General features: G+C 44.6%; 1 protein-coding gene and 1 long non-coding RNA gene across 3 annotated transcripts in view; one reads left to right on the forward strand and one right to left on the reverse strand.

Moving 5' to 3' along the window:
* The window catches only part of piezo1 (piezo-type mechanosensitive ion channel component 1), a 69372-nt gene extending 48816 nt beyond the window's left edge, over positions 1-20556 (forward strand). For both annotated transcript variants that reach the window (XM_047042479.1, XM_047042480.1), the window contains exons 18-50: positions 6-169; positions 270-446; positions 1113-1238; positions 1439-1639; positions 1788-1992; positions 2072-2176; positions 2279-2435; positions 2866-3109; positions 3229-3325; positions 3462-3627; positions 3797-3886; positions 4050-4201; positions 4297-4397; positions 4493-4619; positions 4761-4844; positions 5056-5228; positions 5528-5643; positions 6913-7068; positions 7272-7530; positions 7746-7934; positions 8048-8366; positions 9655-9766; positions 9902-10049; positions 10611-10825; positions 13821-13979; positions 14103-14250; positions 14365-14553; positions 14668-14760; positions 17640-17812; positions 17946-18068; positions 18569-18648; positions 18796-18991; positions 19116-20556. In XM_047042479.1, the coding sequence (XP_046898435.1) occupies positions 6-169; positions 270-446; positions 1113-1238; positions 1439-1639; positions 1788-1992; positions 2072-2176; positions 2279-2435; positions 2866-3109; positions 3229-3325; positions 3462-3627; positions 3797-3886; positions 4050-4201; positions 4297-4397; positions 4493-4619; positions 4761-4844; positions 5056-5228; positions 5528-5643; positions 6913-7068; positions 7272-7530; positions 7746-7934; positions 8048-8366; positions 9655-9766; positions 9902-10049; positions 10611-10825; positions 13821-13979; positions 14103-14250; positions 14365-14553; positions 14668-14760; positions 17640-17812; positions 17946-18068; positions 18569-18648; positions 18796-18991; positions 19116-19383 (5312 nt within the window). In that variant the 3' untranslated portion in view covers positions 19384-20556. The remainder of the gene's footprint in view (positions 1-5; positions 170-269; positions 447-1112; positions 1239-1438; positions 1640-1787; positions 1993-2071; positions 2177-2278; positions 2436-2865; positions 3110-3228; positions 3326-3461; positions 3628-3796; positions 3887-4049; positions 4202-4296; positions 4398-4492; positions 4620-4760; positions 4845-5055; positions 5229-5527; positions 5644-6912; positions 7069-7271; positions 7531-7745; positions 7935-8047; positions 8367-9654; positions 9767-9901; positions 10050-10610; positions 10826-13820; positions 13980-14102; positions 14251-14364; positions 14554-14667; positions 14761-17639; positions 17813-17945; positions 18069-18568; positions 18649-18795; positions 18992-19115) is intronic.
* On the reverse strand, positions 10835-14415 carry LOC124482115. The gene is made up of 3 exons (XR_006957711.1): positions 14327-14415; positions 11552-11646; positions 10835-11192 (listed from the first exon to the last, which is right to left on the reverse strand). It is a non-coding gene; the product is annotated as an uncharacterized LOC124482115 (long non-coding RNA).
* Positions 20557-20564: the final 8 nt, after the last annotated feature.

The following is a 20564-nucleotide window of genomic DNA, read 5'->3' on the forward strand; positions in this document are numbered from 1 at the left end:
TCCAGACATAATGCCCAGTAAATGGGGTCTGGTGATGGATCGCCTGCTGGTGTTGTCCAGAAAGTTCTCAGAGATCCTGTCCCAAGTCCAAGTGTTCATTTGGAGGGTCCTGGAACTACACATCCTCAAGATGGTGGCTTTCTTCACCATCTGGGTGGCTTTGGGAGAGGTATAGAAACTTACACTTATGTTCTATGCACAGTCCTAACACTGCGTAAAACTTTCATTTTGACTATCTCCCTGTCTCTCTTTTTTTCTATCTCCTCCAGACGTCAGTGATGAACTTGGTACTTGTAGTTTTCTGGGCCTTTGCCATGCCCTATGACCGTTTCCGCCACATGGCTTCCTGTCTGTCCACTGTCTGGGTCTGCATCATCATCGTCTGCAAGATGCTCTACCAGCTTAGCATCGTCAACCCCATTGAGTACTCCAACAATTGTACAGTGGTGAGGTTACACACATACAAGAAGTCTCAAGAACACACACATATAGATACTCAGACAAAGCCACACATTTGCTCACTCTCACATGCATATATAAACTTGATGAAAGTTTAATGTGTGAAAAATAATTTAGTGTCTCATAAACCACAATCTCACTGAGTCTCTCCACTGCCGTCTTTCTGCTGAGTCTCCACCAGGCCCTGGTCTTCCCGGGGGGATGCTCTACCTGGGTGCTAATTGCACACACTTCCATGTGTTCATTCTGTCGATGTGTTTACTGTGTCTGGCTTCACGCTTGTTTAGAGGAAAATGGCTCTTTGTTAAATGTTTCCATGATGTGGAGCCATTCTGGCTGCAGCAGACCTATCTTTATACAAGTTGTGTTTACCTCCAGGTCTGTATGAGCTCATTTTCCTCTTCTTCCCTTCCATTATACTAGTCAACTAACAACACAGCAGCACTTTCCCTTAGCGTCCTCTCCCTAACTCTCTGTAATCTCGGTTCTATCCAGCTGGCTTTATTAGCATGAAAAACGCAGGTTATGCATCAGCCACTGATCAAAATAATGATGGGGATATTTTGAAAGTTTTGCTGTTGTTTGCTTATTCCTCCACACAATATCTTATTTCTCTTGCCCTCATCATCCCTTCCTCCCCCTCTCTCTACCAGCCCCTGGCCAATGAGACCAACCTGAATGACGAGGAGATGGTGAACTCAACTTTGTATAGGGAGCCAGTGGACCCAGCTAATTGGTTTGGCTTCAGGAAGGATGCAACAGTGCTGGGATACAGTAAGGTGAGTTTTACCTTCAGCTCTGCTATGATTGTACTTCAACCTGTGGATCCTGTCTGTCTATGGAGCTCTTACAGGTCCTGTTCAGTTTTGAATGTTGCAATTTCTTGTAATACAGGCAGGTACAATTCAGAAAATACATATTTAAGAATCAGTCACTGTCTAAAATTCTTCTTCTTCTACCCCTCCTGTCACATACTCAGAATCACTTGTTAGTGCTGATGTTGTTGGTGTTTGAGGCCATGGTCTACCGTCACCAGGCCCACCACTACCGCCAGCTACAGCGCTCGCCGCCCCAGATCCTGACCATCTTCCCCCAGGCCACCAGAGACACCCTGGACCAGGGCCTGCTGCCCTGCCTCAAGTACCTGCTCAACTACAGCTTCTACAAGTTTGGACTTGAGGTATGTTAAGATCCCAAGGCTGTGGCTGCAGAATTAAGTTAGTGAATGAATGAAGTTTCCTTCATTTGGTTGAATTTATTGGTTCACAAGCTGGATTTAAGTCATTCACTCGTTCTTTTCTTATTTCAAATCTAAATGTGATTTTCAGATCTGCTTCCTGATGACCGTGAATGTGATTGGGCAGCGAATGAACTTCCTTGTGATTATCCACGGTTGCTGGCTGGTTGCGATCATGGTGCGACGGCAGCGGGCAGCAATAGCTCAGATCTGGCCCAAGTACTGCCTCTTTCTGTCCATCTTCATGATCTACCAATATGTTCTGTGTGTGGGCATCCCGCCTGCACTCTGCATAGGTACGTGACGTGAAATAAAGTGCACCTGAAGTATTTGAAAGTAGGATAAGGTGTGATGATGTGACTGTCTGTCATGCAGACTACCCATGGCGTTGGAACAGCCAAGTCATGGTCAACTCAGCCCTCATCAAGTGGATTTTCCTCCCAGACTTCTCCACCATCCCCAACTCCAAAAACCTAATAGGTCAGTCAGCTTCTCTTGGTAACATAGTTTAAGTGTTTATAAAATCCCTGCTACAAATTTTTTTTAAGTCCTGTGTATTGTTGTGTGTGTTGTCCCATGTAGCGGACTTTGCCCTGTTGATGTGTGCATCGCAGCAGTGGAAGGTTTTTGAGAATGAGAAGAAAGAGGAATGGATGGTCCTGGCTGGTGAGAACACAGACAACCCCAATCCCATGGATGGACGACCTTTCAACCCTGCACCTAACTTCATCAACTGCAGGTACGGACAGAGCAGGAAATTCAGACAAATTAATTTTGACCTCTCTAAAACAAATTAACTTTTTCATTTAGGGGTCAGAAATCAGAATCAGAAAGGGATTTATTCGCCATGAAAGTTTGCACAGACAAGGAATTTGCTTTGGCAGGAAGCTGCATACAATAAACATATAGGAATCTTAAATTTAGATATATGGTCCAACTATACTAAGGATACATAAACTAGCAATACTAAGTGGAATACAATTAAGATAAAATATACAATAAAATAAAATATAAGTTGCCATAAAATAAAATATTTTAATAAGAATATGTAGAATATCTAATAAGAATATGTATTAAAAGAATATGTAAGCATCCATGATATAATTTAAATAACCACCACACTGTGTAAACCCCCCCCCCCCCCTTTCCCCTTACTCCCCCATCAAAAGGTGCTACCTGGACATGGCCAAGGTCCTGGTGTTCCGCCATCTCTTCTGGTTTGTGCTGTCTGTGGTGTTTGTTACAGGGGCCACCAGGATCAGTGTGTTTGGCCTGGGCTACCTGATGGCTTGCTTCTTCTTCCTGCTCTTTGGCACCAAGCTTCTCATCAAACCATCCCACACGCGCCTGGTCCTCTGGGACTGCCTCATCATCTACAATGTGGCAGTCATCGTCTCCAAGAACATGTTGTCTGTGAGTGATACTCAGAAGGACACGCCAGCTCCTACCACCTAGCATTCTGCACTGGAAGAGTTGGCAGTAAAGACTTGAGTATAGTTTTCTCATTGTCGTTCTGTTCTGTTTGTTGTCAGATCCTGGCATGTGTTTTTGTGGTGGAAATGCAAAAGGGCTTCTGCTGGGTGATCCAGCTCTTTAGCCTGGTCTGCACTGTCAAGGGATACTACGATCGTGAGTAGTAGATATTCCTTCGAATTCCCTAAAGGAAAATGTTTCTTTTCAGCTAAAATAACCTAAATATATATAGAAAAGTAGAAGGGATGCATTTATTATTTGTGTGTGTTTGTCACATTTGTGTTACCAAAAGCTAAGTCGGTCAGCGACAAGACATGTACTCTGCCGGTGGAGGAGGCGGGCATCATTTGGGACAGCATCTGTTTCCTGTTCCTGCTTCTCCAGAGAAGGGTCTTCCTCAGTTTTTACTTCCTCCATGTGACTGCTGACTTGCAGGCCTCAGCCCAGCAAGCCTCCCGGTGAGCCACAGTGCCTCCTGAAGGACACTTACAGAACATTCTTTACTATAAGACAGAGCTCTCCCGAAGCCCTACTGTACTGGACAGTAAGAGAACTGCCCCCACCGACCCCTTGAAATATGCTCAGTAACACTGTTTTCCTAATCACAGTCAAATGTCCTATTTCTAGGGGGTTTGAATTGTTTAGAGCCAGCATGATCAAGAACATGAAGTTCCACCAACAGATTGAGAAAAAGTCCCTTTCACAGCTGAAGAGATCGTAAGTATATGACCCAGCCTTTCAAATTTGTAGCTTCTGACATGTTATTTATGACTTATGAGTCAGACCGGAAATCTAATGTGATTGACTGATCTACTGACAAATGAAGCAAGGGCTTGTTTACTGGCCAAGCCTAAACCAGAATGTGATACTATCTTCTTAGAATGGAACGGATTCGCTCCAAACAGCAAAAGTACAAAGATGGCCGCCGAGTGTCAGCCATCCAGGAGGAACAGTCAGGCGAGCTCCAGAAGGAGAAGAAGAGATCGAAACAGACAAAGAAATGGCACCGGCCCTGGCTGGACCATGCTACAGGTTTGAGAGTTATACCTCGTGAACGTGTTTCTCCCTCCCTTTTTCCTTTTTCACTTCCTAAACATGCTGATGATGTGTAACCATTCCCTTTGCAGTGTTGCATTCTGGGGAGTACTACCTGTTTGAGTCGGACAGCGAGGAGGAAGAGGAGCTCCAGTCAGAGGACCAGAAGCCTCAGAAACAGACGGCCTGTCAGGTTGGGACTCATCATATGAATGTGTGTTACTTGGCCTAGCACCACAAACCTGCCTGTCATCTAATCTCCAATCTTTATGTCACACACACACACAGCTGGCCTACCAAGCGTGGGTGACCAGTGTGAAGTCGGCACTGAAGGACCGACAGCAGAGACAGAGGGAGCTGAAGAGGAGAGAGAGAGAGGGGAGACTGGCCGCGCGGCAGGCTGGATCACCTTTAGGTCAGTGACACACTCAGCGACGCAAAAGTGTACTCGCACACGTATGGTTACAAACACACACACAAGCACAGAGATAGACTCACAGGTATCACACTGTTACTCGCACCCACAGAGTCATTTGCAGTTGTATGTCTGTTGCAGGTGGAGGGGACAATGAGGTGTTTGAGGAAGGTGTTTTACATGAAGACCTAGAAGTCAACGAGGAGCAGGAACCTGAGGAATCTGGTAGGTATCACTGCAGACCCTGTCCTACCTTCACCATCAGACTCCATTTGTATTATTGGCATAAATGTTCTGACAGTGTAGAACGTTAAACCTCAATGTCTACAGCTGTTATAGAGGTCTGGATGAGGTACTGTATAATGCCTGATTGTCACTCTCAGTTGTTGAGCTTGGAAGGTGTGATGCAGCTGTAATGCTGTTCTACTGTGAGCAGGCAGGGGGGACATGGTACAGCGGCTGCTGGATGTTCTGAGGTTTCTGCTGGCGGTGGTTCTGGCCATGGTAGATGGGATGACCCAGTGGCTCAACTTGCTGACCAAGCAGTACGTAGATACCTCCACCGTGCTTTGCAACGAACGATACCTGCTCATCCACAAGATCAGCCAGGTAAGGGCAGTAAGGGAACACAGTTCAAGTTCAAGTCTTTTATTGTCAGGTACACAGAACAACACAAGGTTAGACTGGGCACTGAAATTCTTAAGACAAGACAACGCAAGCACCTGGCATAACATAACATATAAGTACACGGAACACAATTGACATCAATGCTGAGCTTAAATAAGTGAAACTTCCTACATATACAGATAGAACACACACACACCACCAGCCCTGGCACACACACACATACACTCACACACACTGGGGCCAGACATAATGTGTGACTGTAGCCCATCATCATTTTCCAGTGTCCTGTGAGAGAGCCTGTGGATGATCAGCTGTCCCAGGGCAGCGAGAGCCCCACCCTGGATACCTGTCTGGACGACGGAGACACTGACAACATTATCTGCACCAGCACAACCTGGTCAGTCAGTCAGGGTGGGGTGATGATTATGATGATGACTATGATGTGGAGGGAGGATATTGGTGTTATTACATGATTTTTTATCTACCAAATTAGCATGTAAAAAAAACGTAATCTTTTTGAAAGGGTAACTAAATACAAAAACGTTTTTAGTTTAACCGCCATGGTTAATACCCACCAGTGGCGGCTGCTGGTCTTTCAAAGAGGGTAAGCTCATTTTTGGCCTACATCTTAAAACGTTCAATTTATTTGGCTAGTTCACTGGCTAGTTCACCCCTACGACACTAGCCTAATCTACTGAATGAATTAATGAATGAATGAACGAACGATCTAACAGAACAATATTAATATCGAAGGAGGAAGTGTGGAAATGAGGTTAAAATGAAACAAGGAACATGGTGTATAATTGTAGGAAATGTATGATGGAAATTGGTGAGCAATTTCGCCAAGCAAATACCAATAAATAGGTTGCTGCATTTGTCTTTCAACTACAGTTGCAAAATCCACGATAGGACTGAGCTTGAATAGCTTAAATGACTTTTTATAATACAAAATGACTGTCAATCAAAAGGAGATGCAGTCTTTCGACAGACCCTCCAATCATCACGCGGAAGCCCAGCGTCCAGGCCAGCCCACTCCTCCAATCACCCCCAGAGACAATGAGCGTCCAGGAGGGGACATAATCGCAGCATTTATCCGTATAGTTTCAAAGGAGCCCCATTAAAGTCCATGGAAGCTGAGCTTCAACAGGGAAATGCACTGTGGCACTACGGGAATGTAGTCAGTCGACCTGCTAATGTATGTAGCTGATTCTAAACGAACTCGTCTTCGATTGGAACGTGTTCTAACGCATTTAAGATGTTAAAACAATTGTAAATATTTGACCATACATTTTTTTAAATGTTAGGGGAAGCTGAGCTTTCCTTGCAGTCTTAAATAATTCGCCACTGATACCCACATGACTTCCAACTAATATTTGTTCAACTATTTATTTGTATTATTTGGTCCATGTTTTTCTTTCCACTAGTGGCTAAAAACCTTTGAAGGAATTCAAGAGATGTTAGTGGTTTTTTGAGGTACACAGGGAACATATAACACAGGGAAGGGTTTCATGTATCACTTTCAGGATTTTTGGGACACCAAAATTAATATTGAGGGACGGGCTAAGGCTAAGGCTAACTCTTTAAGGCAGAATCATAATGAAACTATAATCTAAACACATGTATCATGTTCTCACACCTGCTTGTGTTTGTTATGCCTGCCTGTCAGTGGGTATGAGCTGGAGTTGCCTGGCGAGCCTGGCGAACTGGGCCGAAACACTCCTTACAGCGTTTCTGAACCCACCACCATGGAGCTAGACCAGGACCCTCAGAACCGCAGTCGCTACCGACACTCCAGAACTGCCTCAGAGCTACTCTCTGACAGGTACTGATACTGACTGTTTGGCTGGCAGATTGATTGGCTAGATTCCCTGGTTGGTATTTACAGGTATTTAGACTGACTGATACACAGGTATTCGGTAGTAGCAGCTTACCATAGATCTCAGACTTTTCTCTGGAGAAAAAATGCTATAGATCTTCAAATGCTACAGTCAAACACAACAGATCTATACTCCTCTCCTCCTCCAGGGCCTTCTTCATCAAAGAGCTGGAACAGAGCAGGGATTTCTACTTTTCTCAGAACCGCCTCCTCAAACTGCTCTTTGCTCTCTACAACCTGCTGGCCGGAAACTCTGAGCTGGTCTGTTACTTTATCATTGTCCTTAACAATGTGGTGACGGCTTCAGTTATCTCCCTGGTGCTGCCCATCCTGGTGTTCCTCTGGGCCATGCTGGCTGTTCCCCGGCCCAGCAAGAAGTTCTGGATGACAGCCATTGTGTATACGGAGGTAGGCTGTGGTTGTGCTCTGTTGTGACAGAGATGCGAGTCACATGTAGCTCTGTTTTAATTGACTACAAGGAGGAAACCTACTGGGTTTGGCTTCACTCCACTTCTGTAAAAAACTGCATTTGCTGTGTTCGCTGCCCAGACATAAACTAATTATGCATTAGCGTGTTTGCTTTGATCTGATGTGTTCTGGTATGGTCCTCATCTGTAACCCAGGTGATGGTGGTGGTGAAGTACTTGTTCCAGTTCGGCTTCTTCCCCTGGAACAGTGTGTATGAGATGACCCTGAACGAGGACAAGCCCTTTTTCCCTCCCCGCATCCTGGGCCTGGAGAAGACAGACAACTACATCAGATATGACCTTCTGCAGCTGCTGGCTCTCTTCTTCCACAGGTCACTGCTGCAGGTAAGACTGACGACAGCAGTGACAGTGTAGGCCACACCTCCCACACACAATCACACAATAAAGGTGGATCATGTAAATTTGTTGGACACAATTTGTGTGTTTGTGTTTCTCAGCGCTATGGCCTATGGGACCATGAGGGTCCTTTGGAGGACAAGAGCAATAATGAGGGAGAACAGGCAAAGAGCAGTAGGAAGGAGGGAGAGAGAGAGGAGGTCTGTCCCATCTCTGGACCTAGCCTCACTGACATTGAGGCAAAACAGCTTGACCAGACCCAGAGAAATGACTCAGACCCAGACCCAGGACCCGAGCCCGGCACCAGCTCTGTCCCCACCCAGGAGCCACCTGCCCCTCCCAGTCCCAGCCAGTCTGAGCAGGGCCCTCGGAAGAGGAGCAGTTTCATGCGCTTCCACAAGAAGAGACAACCAAGCAAAGGTCAGCAAACCATGGAAGGATGGATGGACAGATGGACGGAAGGATGTGTGGATGGGTGGATGTATTCACATGATATGTTGTTTTTGGATGCTTTTATATAGGCCTTAGTGGTCCCCTAATACTGTATCTGAAGTTTATTTCCCGAAATTCAGCCTTTGTGTATAATTACAGCCACTACGAGCAGTCCCACAATGAGCTTTCCTCAAGACGCGCTGTTTCTGTGTCTGTTGATTTAAATGCTAACGAGGAGGAGGGAGGCAGCACCATTCGCTATGGTTTACAATGGATGTATCGCAATGGCTCGCAGCCCTGTTGCTGTAAGATGCCTCAAATTTGCAGTTTCTCATCTGATAACCCTGGTTTGCAGAGGTGCACACTCATAGTTTGAGGGGAAAGGCGGATATTGCGCGCGCCATAACACCAACAGCAGAACAGTTATCCAAATAACAAAGACGTGTACAACACTACAGCATGTGTATTTACACACATACTTGATGCTATTTACCTTTACATTAGCGACAGTAACTCAGCTGTTAGCTGCAGAGCTAATGTTACAGCCACATTCTAAGGGTAGCAAGCTTGGTAACCATATACAGTAAAGCAACAAAATGATATAGCATTAGTTAACTTACTTGTCCGAGGTTTGTAGCTGGACCATGGAGAGTTAGTACTGATCCAGAATTTTATTTCAGCAAGGCCAGCTTTGTATTAGCTCAAGTTGAGGAAACAGTCATGGCTGAAATGTTTGGCGCAGACATACAAAACTTTGGGAAGTTGTGTCCAGAGAAAATGAAATTAAGACACTGGGTCTTCAAAGGCTCGGATGAAAGAACTGTAAAAATACTTTTGTTTTCCTTTGTACATCCAAACTGAGCAAATTTAATACTTCGAAAATAAGGGACTTTCAAAACCGAGCATTTGAGCTTTCAACCAGGGCTTGGTTTACACATATCAAAATGTCTAGCCACTGGGGGACCAAAGGCAGGCTAGGGGAACTCATATTAATGTTAAATAACCACCTAAAGTGAAGTTTTCATTTACATTTAGTCATTTAGCAGACGCTCTTATCCAGAGCGACTTACAGTAAGTACAGGGACATTCCCCCGAGGTAAGTAGGGTGAAGTGCCTTACCCAAGGACACAACATCATTGGCACGACCAATCAAACGACGATCAAACCGGCAACCTTCTGATTACTAGCCCGACTCCCTAACCACTCAGCCATCTGACTCCATGACTTTCATGTCATGTGACCTTTAATACACTCTGGTGTTCTATTGTTATGACAGATTCCACAGAGAGTAAGGATTCGAAGAAAAAGCAGAAGTCTAAACGCAAAGAGGCAGCCAGTAAAAGACTGAAGGCCATAGGAGAAAAGATCAGACACTTCCTCATTACTGGGTATGTTCATTGGAGTAAATTGTTCTCTTGTACATTATTAGTGATGCTTCACTTGAAATGTCTAATGGAATACAATTTGGAATGTGATTTCGACTCAAATGAGCTGAGTATGATTTAGTAATGTCTTCCCTGCAGAGCTCGCAGTGTGTATAAGCCAGTCCAGGGCTTCTTCTCTGACATCCTGCATGCAGAGTACCAAGCTGCTACCGACGTCTACGCTCTCATGTTCCTCACCGATGTCATCGACTTCATCATCATCGTCTTCGGCTTCTGGGCCTTCGGGGTGAGAGACATTTTATACAGCTCTGGGACCTCAGGTTGACAGCCACACCCTGTGCACTAACATCTCTGGTATTCACTCCTAGGGCTGCTACAAAATTTCAGCCATCTTGTATTTTGTGAGTCTTCTATTAACCGTCCATCTGTGTCTCTGTCTTCATCCCTGTATTGGAAAACCCCAATGCTTTACTGTGTGCAGTGGAAAATACAGTGCTTGTTGTTGAAACAGAGTGTACTGTGTGTGCCTTATTGTTGAGCAGTCCTTAATCTAGCATGCCAAGGAGAGGGAGACAACCATGGCTCTGTGTGTTCCTATCTTGTCCATGGTACCTGACTGGAGGGGGACCTTCATGACCATGTATATGGACACAGCACTAATTAGTCTACTAGACACGGGCAGAGCATTGAAAAGACAACAAAGAGAAAGGCTCAATGCACATTGGTTTAGAAGCATTTTTGCTAATGATTGAATGTTCCTAGCTTGCAAGGTAATACAACTCAAGAAAGACAACTCTAAATTATCAGCCTTTTTCATAGACAAATGTCCACCAAAATCCCTTTTTAGAAACACTCGGCAGCAGCAGACATCGCTTCCACCCTGTCTGAGGACCAGGTTCCTGAAGCCTTCCTGGTAATGCTGCTGATCCAGTTCAGCACCATGATCATTGATCGAGCTCTCTATCTGAGGAAGACCGTCTTGGGGAAGCTGATCTTCCAGATCCTCCTGGTGTTGGGCATCCACCTCTGGATGTTCTTCATCCTCCCTGCAGTCACTGAGAGGTAGGAAAGGGTGAAGGTCAACCATTGGATTGTGACTGGGTAGTACTGTGGAAAAATACTACAATACTATCCAAAAATACACAAACAACCAGATACATAATTGAATATAGATTTGTGTTGATGACCAATTCCAAAAATTGAAGATTGGACCTTCCCATCTTTGTCCAGATAAACTGTGTAATCTGCAGATTTTTCACAGATGTTTGGAAAGTTTATCTTCATTCACTAATACATATCTTCTGTTTTGAATTCAGTTGGTGTTTTCTTTGTCCTTGAAGAACAGTGAGCTGATGTCAGCTCCATAAAAAATTATTTTCTCTATGTCATCCAGCTGTCTCCACTATAAACTTCCAGGTTATTGTTTTCTCTGTGAAGAAAGAAAGTATTTTGTATGTAAGGTATTTTGTTTTGACTCCTCAATGATTTAAGCTCAAATTCTGCTTTTTAAATGTCTTAGCAGTGTCAGAGTATATAATGTGACAAATTCCTCACCACATAATGGCAGTATGCCAACAGAAAGTTTGACTTTGTTAAACGGACGTGTTAATGTCAGTAACTTAATCCATGTGAATGGCACATGTAAACAAAGTTAAGTAGTTTGCTCACAGAAAAGAGGCCCTGCGAAATCTACAATGGTCCAGGCAGTGGTGCTGAAATCTGTTGCCATTATTTTGCCTTGTGTTTAGATTAGACAGGTATTTACAATTGTTTAGTTAACTGTCTTACTTTTATTATCCAGAACTTCTCTCCCACCGTGTTAAGTGCCTTGGAGACCGGAATGCATTACGTCTTTGTGCAGTGGCGGTTCTAAAAATGTTTTACTGGGGGGTCCAGTGTTTAATCAGAGGGGCACATAAAAAACAAACAAATGATATTTAAACATTAAATACTTTCATTATGCTTTACATTAAAATCATACAAACGGCTCTGGATCTCCCTATTCCAGCTCCTCAGCTCTTTCAATACGTTGATATGTTTCTCTAACTTTTTTATTCACTGGGGCAAAAAAGGCTGCAATGTCCCTTCCTCGTTTTATGATGACTACTAGAAGAAGAAAAACGTGTAAATAAAAAGAAAAGAAAAGTGGGGGGCCAGGCACATTTTTACAGGGCCACTGGCCCCTGCAGGCCCCTGTGTAGAAATGCCCCTGTCTTTGTGACTTTTCTTTACCTATAGACCAATTATCACCCTACGTCACACAACTGTCAAGCAGGCTCAACTGCGCATGTCGGTTGCAAAAGACTAACTTCTTCCCGTTCTATTACTCTTGGAGTGTCGTTCAGGTCATCATATATCTCTGGCCACTGGATTGCAGGGCTTGATATTAACTTTTTGAGGCTCTTGGCCTTTGGACAAATACATTTACGTTCACTGGTCTATGCACAAAAGTCACTTGACCCCGATACCCTTAAATAGCCTGTCCAAGTGATCGGGCAAAACTAGCCTGTCTAACGGAGGTCGCTTTCTCAGGCAAATGACGAATGAAACAGACAGGTTAAAAAAATCCGAGATTCTGGCTATCTTCACCAGACTCGTATCTACATTAGGCAGTCCTCCCTGACGTTTCTGGTGTAGAATGGAGTGAAATACAACATTGTGCACACTGCCAGTGAGCGAGTCTGACTGAGGCTAACGTCAAAACAGTGTAACTGGGATGTAGTCTCACTCAGATTGCCAGTTTAAACAAATCAGAAAAATAATCGGACCAGCTGACTAAAAGCAGAATTCCCATCTCTTGAAAGCTGCCCTGCTCGACTTTTTAAATGTAGAATTGACGGTAAAAGTGTAAAATTATAAACTTTGTGACATGACGTGAAGACATGGTTGCCGCTCGACTATGCGGTCTGTACCGTGCGACATTCTCACTCTAATTTCAAGACTTTCGTGACCCAATTTAAAATTCTGATGCGACAGATCATTGGGTAATCGCTTTCTCTACTAAAGGCATGTCCTCCTCGATGCTTTTGGTCTTTTTAAATCTAACTATTTGTATTATCCGTGTGGTCCTTTTGCCATTTAAAATGCTATCCTTTCCCGGTTTTCTGCAGCCACAGTGCGCGCGCATCCCGATTGTTTACAAACAAATAATTGGTCTATAATTTAAAAAGTTTTGTTTAGCAGAGAGCATGCAAGGATGTTTTTGCTCAAAGCTCTAGAATGCCATTTGGATTCTGCCGCCTATTCCCAAAGGAAAAAGCATAGAGTTTAGATTTTTTACTTTAGCTAGTCTTCAGCATAGGAGTGGTGGGGACAGGGTGTCTTCCAGCCAACACAGCAATGGGAAATAAACACTAACAGGAGCATCATCAACTGAGCAAATACATCTGGCAGAACAAGACTGAATAAAAGTAACCCAGAGTCAAAACTTGACACACCAAACCAAGCGAATCATAAAGGGACAAGAAGTAAAAAATCTGAACTTGCTTGATTTCATTACAGTTCCTCGATATCCCATTTGTCTACTGTCTGACAATACTCCATTGAGACCAAACTGTGTATGTAAATTTAACATTTGTCATGTAGCTGTCTGATTGCCCTGATGTCAGTAGCATGGATAGGGTTTAGATAATTGTTCTTGTGTACTTTTGTAGCCTACTGTAACTAAATCCTAATGGCTAAATCACTTCTGTAGTAACTTGATAGCATACGTGTTTTGTCTTAACGTTAAACCAGCTACTGCATTAGCACCTGCCTCTGCAAAATAATAACTGAACTTGCTTGTCATGCTGTCCCCAAAAGGTTTTCCATACATTACAATCACAAGTGTTTTTCTGTGACCAGTTCTGGCGACTTTACTGTAAGTCTATGTTGATGGAGAATGGCATCCTAATGAGCCTGTTTCAGCGCTCTTCTAACTTCGGTTCTCCATGCATTGACCAGATATGTATGATAAATTGCCCCTGACACATCATCCTGTAGCTGGTCCAGCTTTATAGAAAAGTGATCAAATTGTAACATATGTTCCAGGTATGAGTTTCTTCTCTCTCTCTTGCAGGATGTTTAGTCAAAACTCGGTGGCCCAGCTGTGGTACTTTGTCAAGTGTATTTACTTTGGCCTCTCAGCCTATCAGATCCGCTGTGGGTACCCCACCTGTATCTTAGGCAACTTCCTTACAAAGAAGTACAATCACCTCAACCTCTTCCTCTTCCAAGGGTGAGTCTGTCCCCATGTCTATCCAGCTCTCTCTATGTAGTCTGACTGGTGGGTAACCATAGAAACAAATGTATGACTGTGATATACATATATATAACTATATATACATATTTTTGTTCTAAGATTCCGGTTGGTTCCATTTTTGGTGGAGTTGCGTGCTGTGATGGACTGGGTCTGGACCGATACCACTCTGTCCCTCTCCAACTGGATGTGTGTGGAGGACATCTATGCTAACATCTTCATCATTAAGTGCAGTCGAGAGACAGAGAAGGTGACATATATTTTTTTTTACACTTTTTATCAGTGCTGTAGGGAGTGTTTTGCTACTTGATCATACATGATAATACCTCAGTGGTTTGAATAGCTGCTTCTCCTGTCCCCTCAGAAATACCCCCAGCCTAAAGGCCAGAAGAAGAAGAAGATTGTCAAGTATGGAATGGGCGGGCTCATCATTTTCTTCCTCATTTGCATCATCTGGTTTCCGCTCCTCTTCATCTCATTAGTCAGATCAGTTGTGGGCGTGGTTAACCATCCTGTGGACGTCACAGTCACTGTCAAACTGGGAGGGTATGAGGTAAGATCATACCCTCCCCCTTGGATGGCATTCTCACAAGATCCAATCTTAATAACAACTGCCCCAATGACAAATTCTGGTTCTGAATATTGAATGTCTCTTGTCCCTGTGTAGCCTTTGTTCACCATGAGTGTCCAACAGCAGTCCATCCAGCCCTTCACAGAGAAAGATTACGACACCCTCACCACTGTTTTTGGAGACAGCGCTGTATGTAAACCTTTTAACCCAAACCTTGCTTTAGAATTTGCTTCTAGTGTTGTGTGCTGGAATCAACCTGTCAATAGCTGTTATTCTGGTTGTCCTAGCTAGCACAGTATTTACTTGTCGCCTTGATAGTCTCTCTGCTAGCTCCACAGGTTACTTTAGCTTTGTGACTAGCTTCTTGGTTCAGGCAGGAGGACTTAATAGTGTTGTTTACGTGATACTTTATTCCACACGATACAATACATTATTGTAACATTTGATTTGGCATATGGTTGCGCTCGCAGCGGCTCCCTGCCGCACCCAACTAAGACACCGTCTCGACATCCGGGCAGAGAGTAGCGAACGCATTCCCCAACACAAATCACATACCAGACGAGACAAATGTACGAGACTGCTGCGCGTATGTGGAGCCCATGAAGGTGCTAGGAAATGTGACTAATAATAGTGTTGTGTTCGCCATACTTACCCTCAGTGGTCTGCTCAGCAGACGCGTCCCGAGCTGTATCTGTCCATGTGAGTGACGTGAGTGAGAGTTGCTATGCTAACTGAAGTAAATGTGTCAGGCCCCCGCCAGCTGGTGTCCCACAGGGCTCCGTCCTTGGACCCCTCTTCTTCTCCCTGTACACCACCTCGCTTGGACCAATCATCACCTCCCACGGCTTCTCCTACCACTGCTACGCTGACGACACGCAGCTGTATCTGTCATTCCCCCCGACTGATCCGGGGATCTCAGCTAGGATCGAGGCATACATGTCCGCCTGGATGACCAAGCACCACCTCCAGCTGAACCTCGCCAAAACAGAAATCCTCATCATTCCGGCCAAACCCTCCATCTCCCACAATCTCTCAATCACCCTGGGATCTGCGATGGTGACCCTTTCATCCTCTTTCAGGAACCTCGGGGTGACCATGGATGACGAGCTCTCCCTCACAGCCCACATTGCTGCGGTCTCCCGGTCGTGTAGATTCACCCTCTACAACATCCGTAAGATCAGGAGATACAAGCAGTGAACGGGACTGCACCCGACTACATCAAGTCTATGCTCCAGTCTTACACCCCCACCCGCCACCTACGGTCTTCTTCTGACAACCGTCTGGAGGTCCCACCGCTCACGAGCGCCCGGTCCCGACACAAGTTCTTCTCCTGTCAGGGATTTTTCGCCATGAAAGTTTGCACAGACAAGGAATTTGCTTTGGCAGGAAGGTGCATACAATAAATATGAGGCACTGCCTTGACATCCCAACTGAGGCACTGTCTCTACTTCATTGAGGCAGTGCCCTACTTCACTGAGGCCCTCGATTCCCAACTGAGGCACTGCCTCGACATTCAACTGAGGCACGGCCTCAACTCACCCTGCGCGAATATCGATGTCCCAATATTGACAGAGACATTGACACTTGTTGTTCACGTGCGCAGCACAATACGACTGTCAGCCACCTGACTAAACATTTCTTAGTTAACATGTAACATATCTACATGGTACTGTTTGACTGCCTGATCATACAATACATAACATAAAGGCTTAACGTTATTAGGTTTTAGGGAGCGAGGAAGCCATCCTCCTCTGGCCTTCCGGAACGTCACTGGCATTCATAGACATGGCTATAGCTGCCTTGATTGTAGACGACTGAAGCTTCCGGGCGGTGAAACAGTGAACGATGTATGCACATATGACGGGCACGCTCACTGGATGATGGGGCGTACTGAGTGTGCAGCAGAAGGAACAGAAATACACCCAAGCACAATCGATTTTAATGTATCCCTGCCTATGCCTGCTCGCATGTAACGAGCGGCTACCTTCATGTAGCCATCCAGCGTCCCAGTCAATCAAACTGGGCCTCCCGGAACGCTGGGCATTCCAGGCCGTCCAGCCTCGCATCCGTGCACAAAGCTCGGTACTCCTGAAATTTCAAGCGGGACAAAGCATCAGCCACGTTGTTGAGCAACCTGGGAATGAATGCGGCCCTTAACACAAAGTTGCCTGTGATGCACATCCAGGTCAGTCGTCTCATCAACTTGTTGATCACCGCCACAGATGACCTAGCCTTATTAATGATGTTTACTGTGGCCTCATTGTCACAGAACACAACAATCCTCTTCCTGCACCAGCGTTAACCCCACAATAGACAGGCAATAACAATGGGATACAGTTCAAACAGTGCTGTGGATTTGCAATTGCCGCCAGCCACTAGATTTCGACAGGCCATAACTCACTGAACCATTCGTTTGTGTAAAAATAATAAAAAAGAGACAACGCTGCGTCGGTGTACAAGGCCAGGGAGATAGATCCACCTCGTCGTTGTAAAAAAACGACAACCCGTTCCAGCTCAAAAACGTAAATCGGAACAACCGCCATCCAAACGCACAACATCGTGCAGCGCTTGAACCCATTTAGCCACGGACAGCAGACGGGAAACGAACAAACGACCGTGCGGAACAGGCCATTTATCGAGCAGAACAGGCTGCCTCACTGCCAGTCGAGAACTCCTCTGAGGTTTAGATCCTCCAGCAGTAGGGACGTCCGCGCCCTCGTTCCCCAAGCAGTCAGCCAAAGAATCCATCCCTTCCACCTTGGAATCAGTAAGATCGGATATTGTGCCTAGTCAGACAACCCGCAGGAGACCGGGGAGGCGGAGGCCGCAAGAGACCGAGAACATCTGTGTCGCACTAGCAATACAAGTGCCAGGATCCCTGCTATATACCCTGCCCTATTAGGAAGGTGTGCCCTGACGTGTGATGACGAGTTGCTAGTGCTAGGTCTCGCATCCCCTGCATGAACCAGTTCCGCTTGTTTTTCTTGGTTGCTGTCCAACCAACCAGTTACTGGATGTACATGGTTATGTTGTTACTAATTCTCCTACTGTTTGTGTGGGCCCTGCAGGTGGCTATGCAGTTCATCACCCTATACAGCTATGAGGACATAGTAACAGCCAAGATTGAGGGCAGCTCAGGTTCAGTGTGGAGGATCAGCCCGCCCAGCAGACAGGAGGTCATTAAGGAGCTGCTGGCCAGCCCTGTAGACATGACCTTGAGGCTGGCCTGGACCTTCCAGAGGTGTGTGTGTGTGTTTGTGTGTGTGTGTGTGTGTGTGTGTGTGTGAGTGTGTGTGTGTGTGTGGAGGCAGGGGTGAGCGAACTTGTACTTTTAACATTTTATCCTTAAATATCTGTGTTTGTTTGTGTCTTAGGGACTTGGGCAAAGGTGGCACAGTGGAGCACACTTTTGACAAACACTCCATTGACCTTACGCCTGGCAACCCAGTCAGAGCAGACCTGGCCTCTCTGCTTGTAGGGAACCGCACAGACCCAGTGTAGGTTTGACTTTTAATATTTGGTATGTGTCTGTATATACCTGTGGTGTGTGGTCTCTTAAGGCAAGACAGAATAATAAAAAGCGATGCAAGAATTAAGGGAAAAATTTCAATTTTCAATAACACATTTTCAATACTGTACATTTATAAAAAGGATGCAGAGAATAATTTTGAAAAGAGTGACAGAAGCATAGAGGGAGTGAACAGAAAGATGTTACAATGGATGAGATATTTTCATAAGAATAGTTATAGAATGATTGCAAGAATTATTTTCATAAAGGAGTGACAAGCAATGTATGGATGGAGAGAATATATTTCTAATATTTCGAGATGAAGAGAAGAAAAACTAAAAAGAATGGTTTTGTTATGGAATAAAAAAAAACTGAAACCCCCACATGAAGATTAGAAATCTGCATTCTTATTTCATCCAGGCTCCACAAGCTATTGGTGGCTTTTTGGGGGCTAATAATCCTGATATACTGTATTTTGTATTATCCTAGACGTGTGCCTCACATGTTCCCCAACTACATCCGAGCCCCCAACGGAGCTGAAGCCAAGCCTGTTAGCCAGCTGTATGAGGGTAAGGACGATGGGAGGGTGGAGGAGAAGGACATGCATCTATGACTGATGTGATTAGAGTTCTGAGTTGGAAATATAATCGTCAGAAATATACTTTTTTTTTTTATGGATATAAATCGCACATTTGTTTGTTTACAATGTCCACCAGCTAACGAGGAGAGCTTCCAAGACGTGACGCTGTCTCTGAAAAGCGACCGGTCCCTGAACGGCAGTGGGATTCAGGAGTGGTGGGACATCAGCATTGCTGACTGCCTCCCCACCTCAGATAACTGTGGTGTCCTGCCTATGATCATCTTCAATGACAAAGTCAGCCCACCTAGTCTGGGCTTCCTTGCAGGATATGGGTAAGGATTCTATTCTTAAGATTATCCAAGCTGTTAAATGGAACATATAGGGTAAAGAGGTTAGTTCTGATACTTTTCAAGCTGAGAATGTGCTGTAGTTCACTCCTGAATCTCCTGCTTGCAGAATCATGGGTCTGTACGTATCAGTGGTGCTGGTGATTGGGAAGTTTGTGCGTGGGTTCTTCAGCGAAATCTCACACTCCATAATGTTTGAGGAGCTGCCCTGTGTGGACCGCATCCTGAAGCTCTGCACAGACATCTTCCTGGTCCGGGAGACTGGAGAGCTGGAGCTGGAGGAGGAGCTCTACTCCAAACTCATCTTCCTCTATCGCTCACCAGAGACCATGATCAAATGGACAAGAGACAACCAAAGGGACAGGGACCGACACTAGCCCTCTGTTTGGCTGCTAGGAAGCTGAGCCAGTGCACCTCTATCTGGGGCTCGGCCTTCCAAAGCAGTGGACCTTTCCCTAGAACTGACGGTTGGGCAAACTGACAGCTGTCTTTTCTGGCTCTGGTAACCCCACTGTGAGCTAACTCATCTCTTGGATGCCAAGTGCAAATGTAGGGGTGTTAAGGTCATAGTAATATCGTTTTGATACTGTTTAACTGTCTATGTTGGGCCTCCATACAGTCTGTTATGGCAGACTTGTAGACAGTTGACATGCAATGGCTATGTTGTCTGAACCATGCCTTCTAGAAAATGAAATGTGTTAGAAACATTACCATCAGGTATTAAGCTGGATTCTGTCCACCAGCATTGAGTCAAACACTATACCCTCTGAAGAAATCCTTCTGCTCACACTCCATGATGAACCAAGATCTCGATGTGTTGGATATCAACAGGTCTGACTAAAGATGACAGATGCTTAAAATAGAATAAAAGCACCAAGCAGTGTCTAACACTATATTATAGTACATATTCAGCAATAGCTTTACATTTTACTGAAATTTGTTTACAAATTGAATTGGAAATGAGGGCTTAAGACTGACATGACTTGAAAACACTTTTGTGGAGTTAGTTGAATTCACATTTCTGTTATCTTAAGTACAGGAACTGTTCAGCTAAGAGCTGGATTCATACTGGATGTCTTACAATTATGACAATCCCTACAACACTTATATACTGGAATACCTTCATGTAATATCTTCAAGTATAGGTTGAATATATGAAATGTAGTGACTATCATAGATTCAACCTAAATTCAAGTCAGGAAAACACTGCTAGAATGTATTGTACAATTGTGACACTATACTATTCTTAAAGACTTGTCATTGTGACTTCATTTTTTTGTCCAGCTGTTTGTTGCCACCAAATGCACACGTTTCTATGCACAAATGTACGTGACAAAAAGACTACAGTAGAGTCAAATACGTTGTTAGAGGTTCACTTGTGTCCTACATATGGGCTATGGTATGTTCCTGTGACCATGTAGACTGTAACTCTGTCATGCATCATGTCAAAAAATTACCTACATTTGTTTCCAACACAATGTGATTCTACTACTAAACCAATGAAAAGATTGTTTATTTGTACAAATAAATGACTGTTCTTATTCCTGCAATACTGGCG

Source organism: Hypomesus transpacificus, chromosome 19 (assembly GCF_021917145.1).
Source record: "Hypomesus transpacificus isolate Combined female chromosome 19, fHypTra1, whole genome shotgun sequence".
NCBI lineage: Eukaryota > Metazoa > Chordata > Actinopteri > Osmeriformes > Osmeridae > Hypomesus > Hypomesus transpacificus.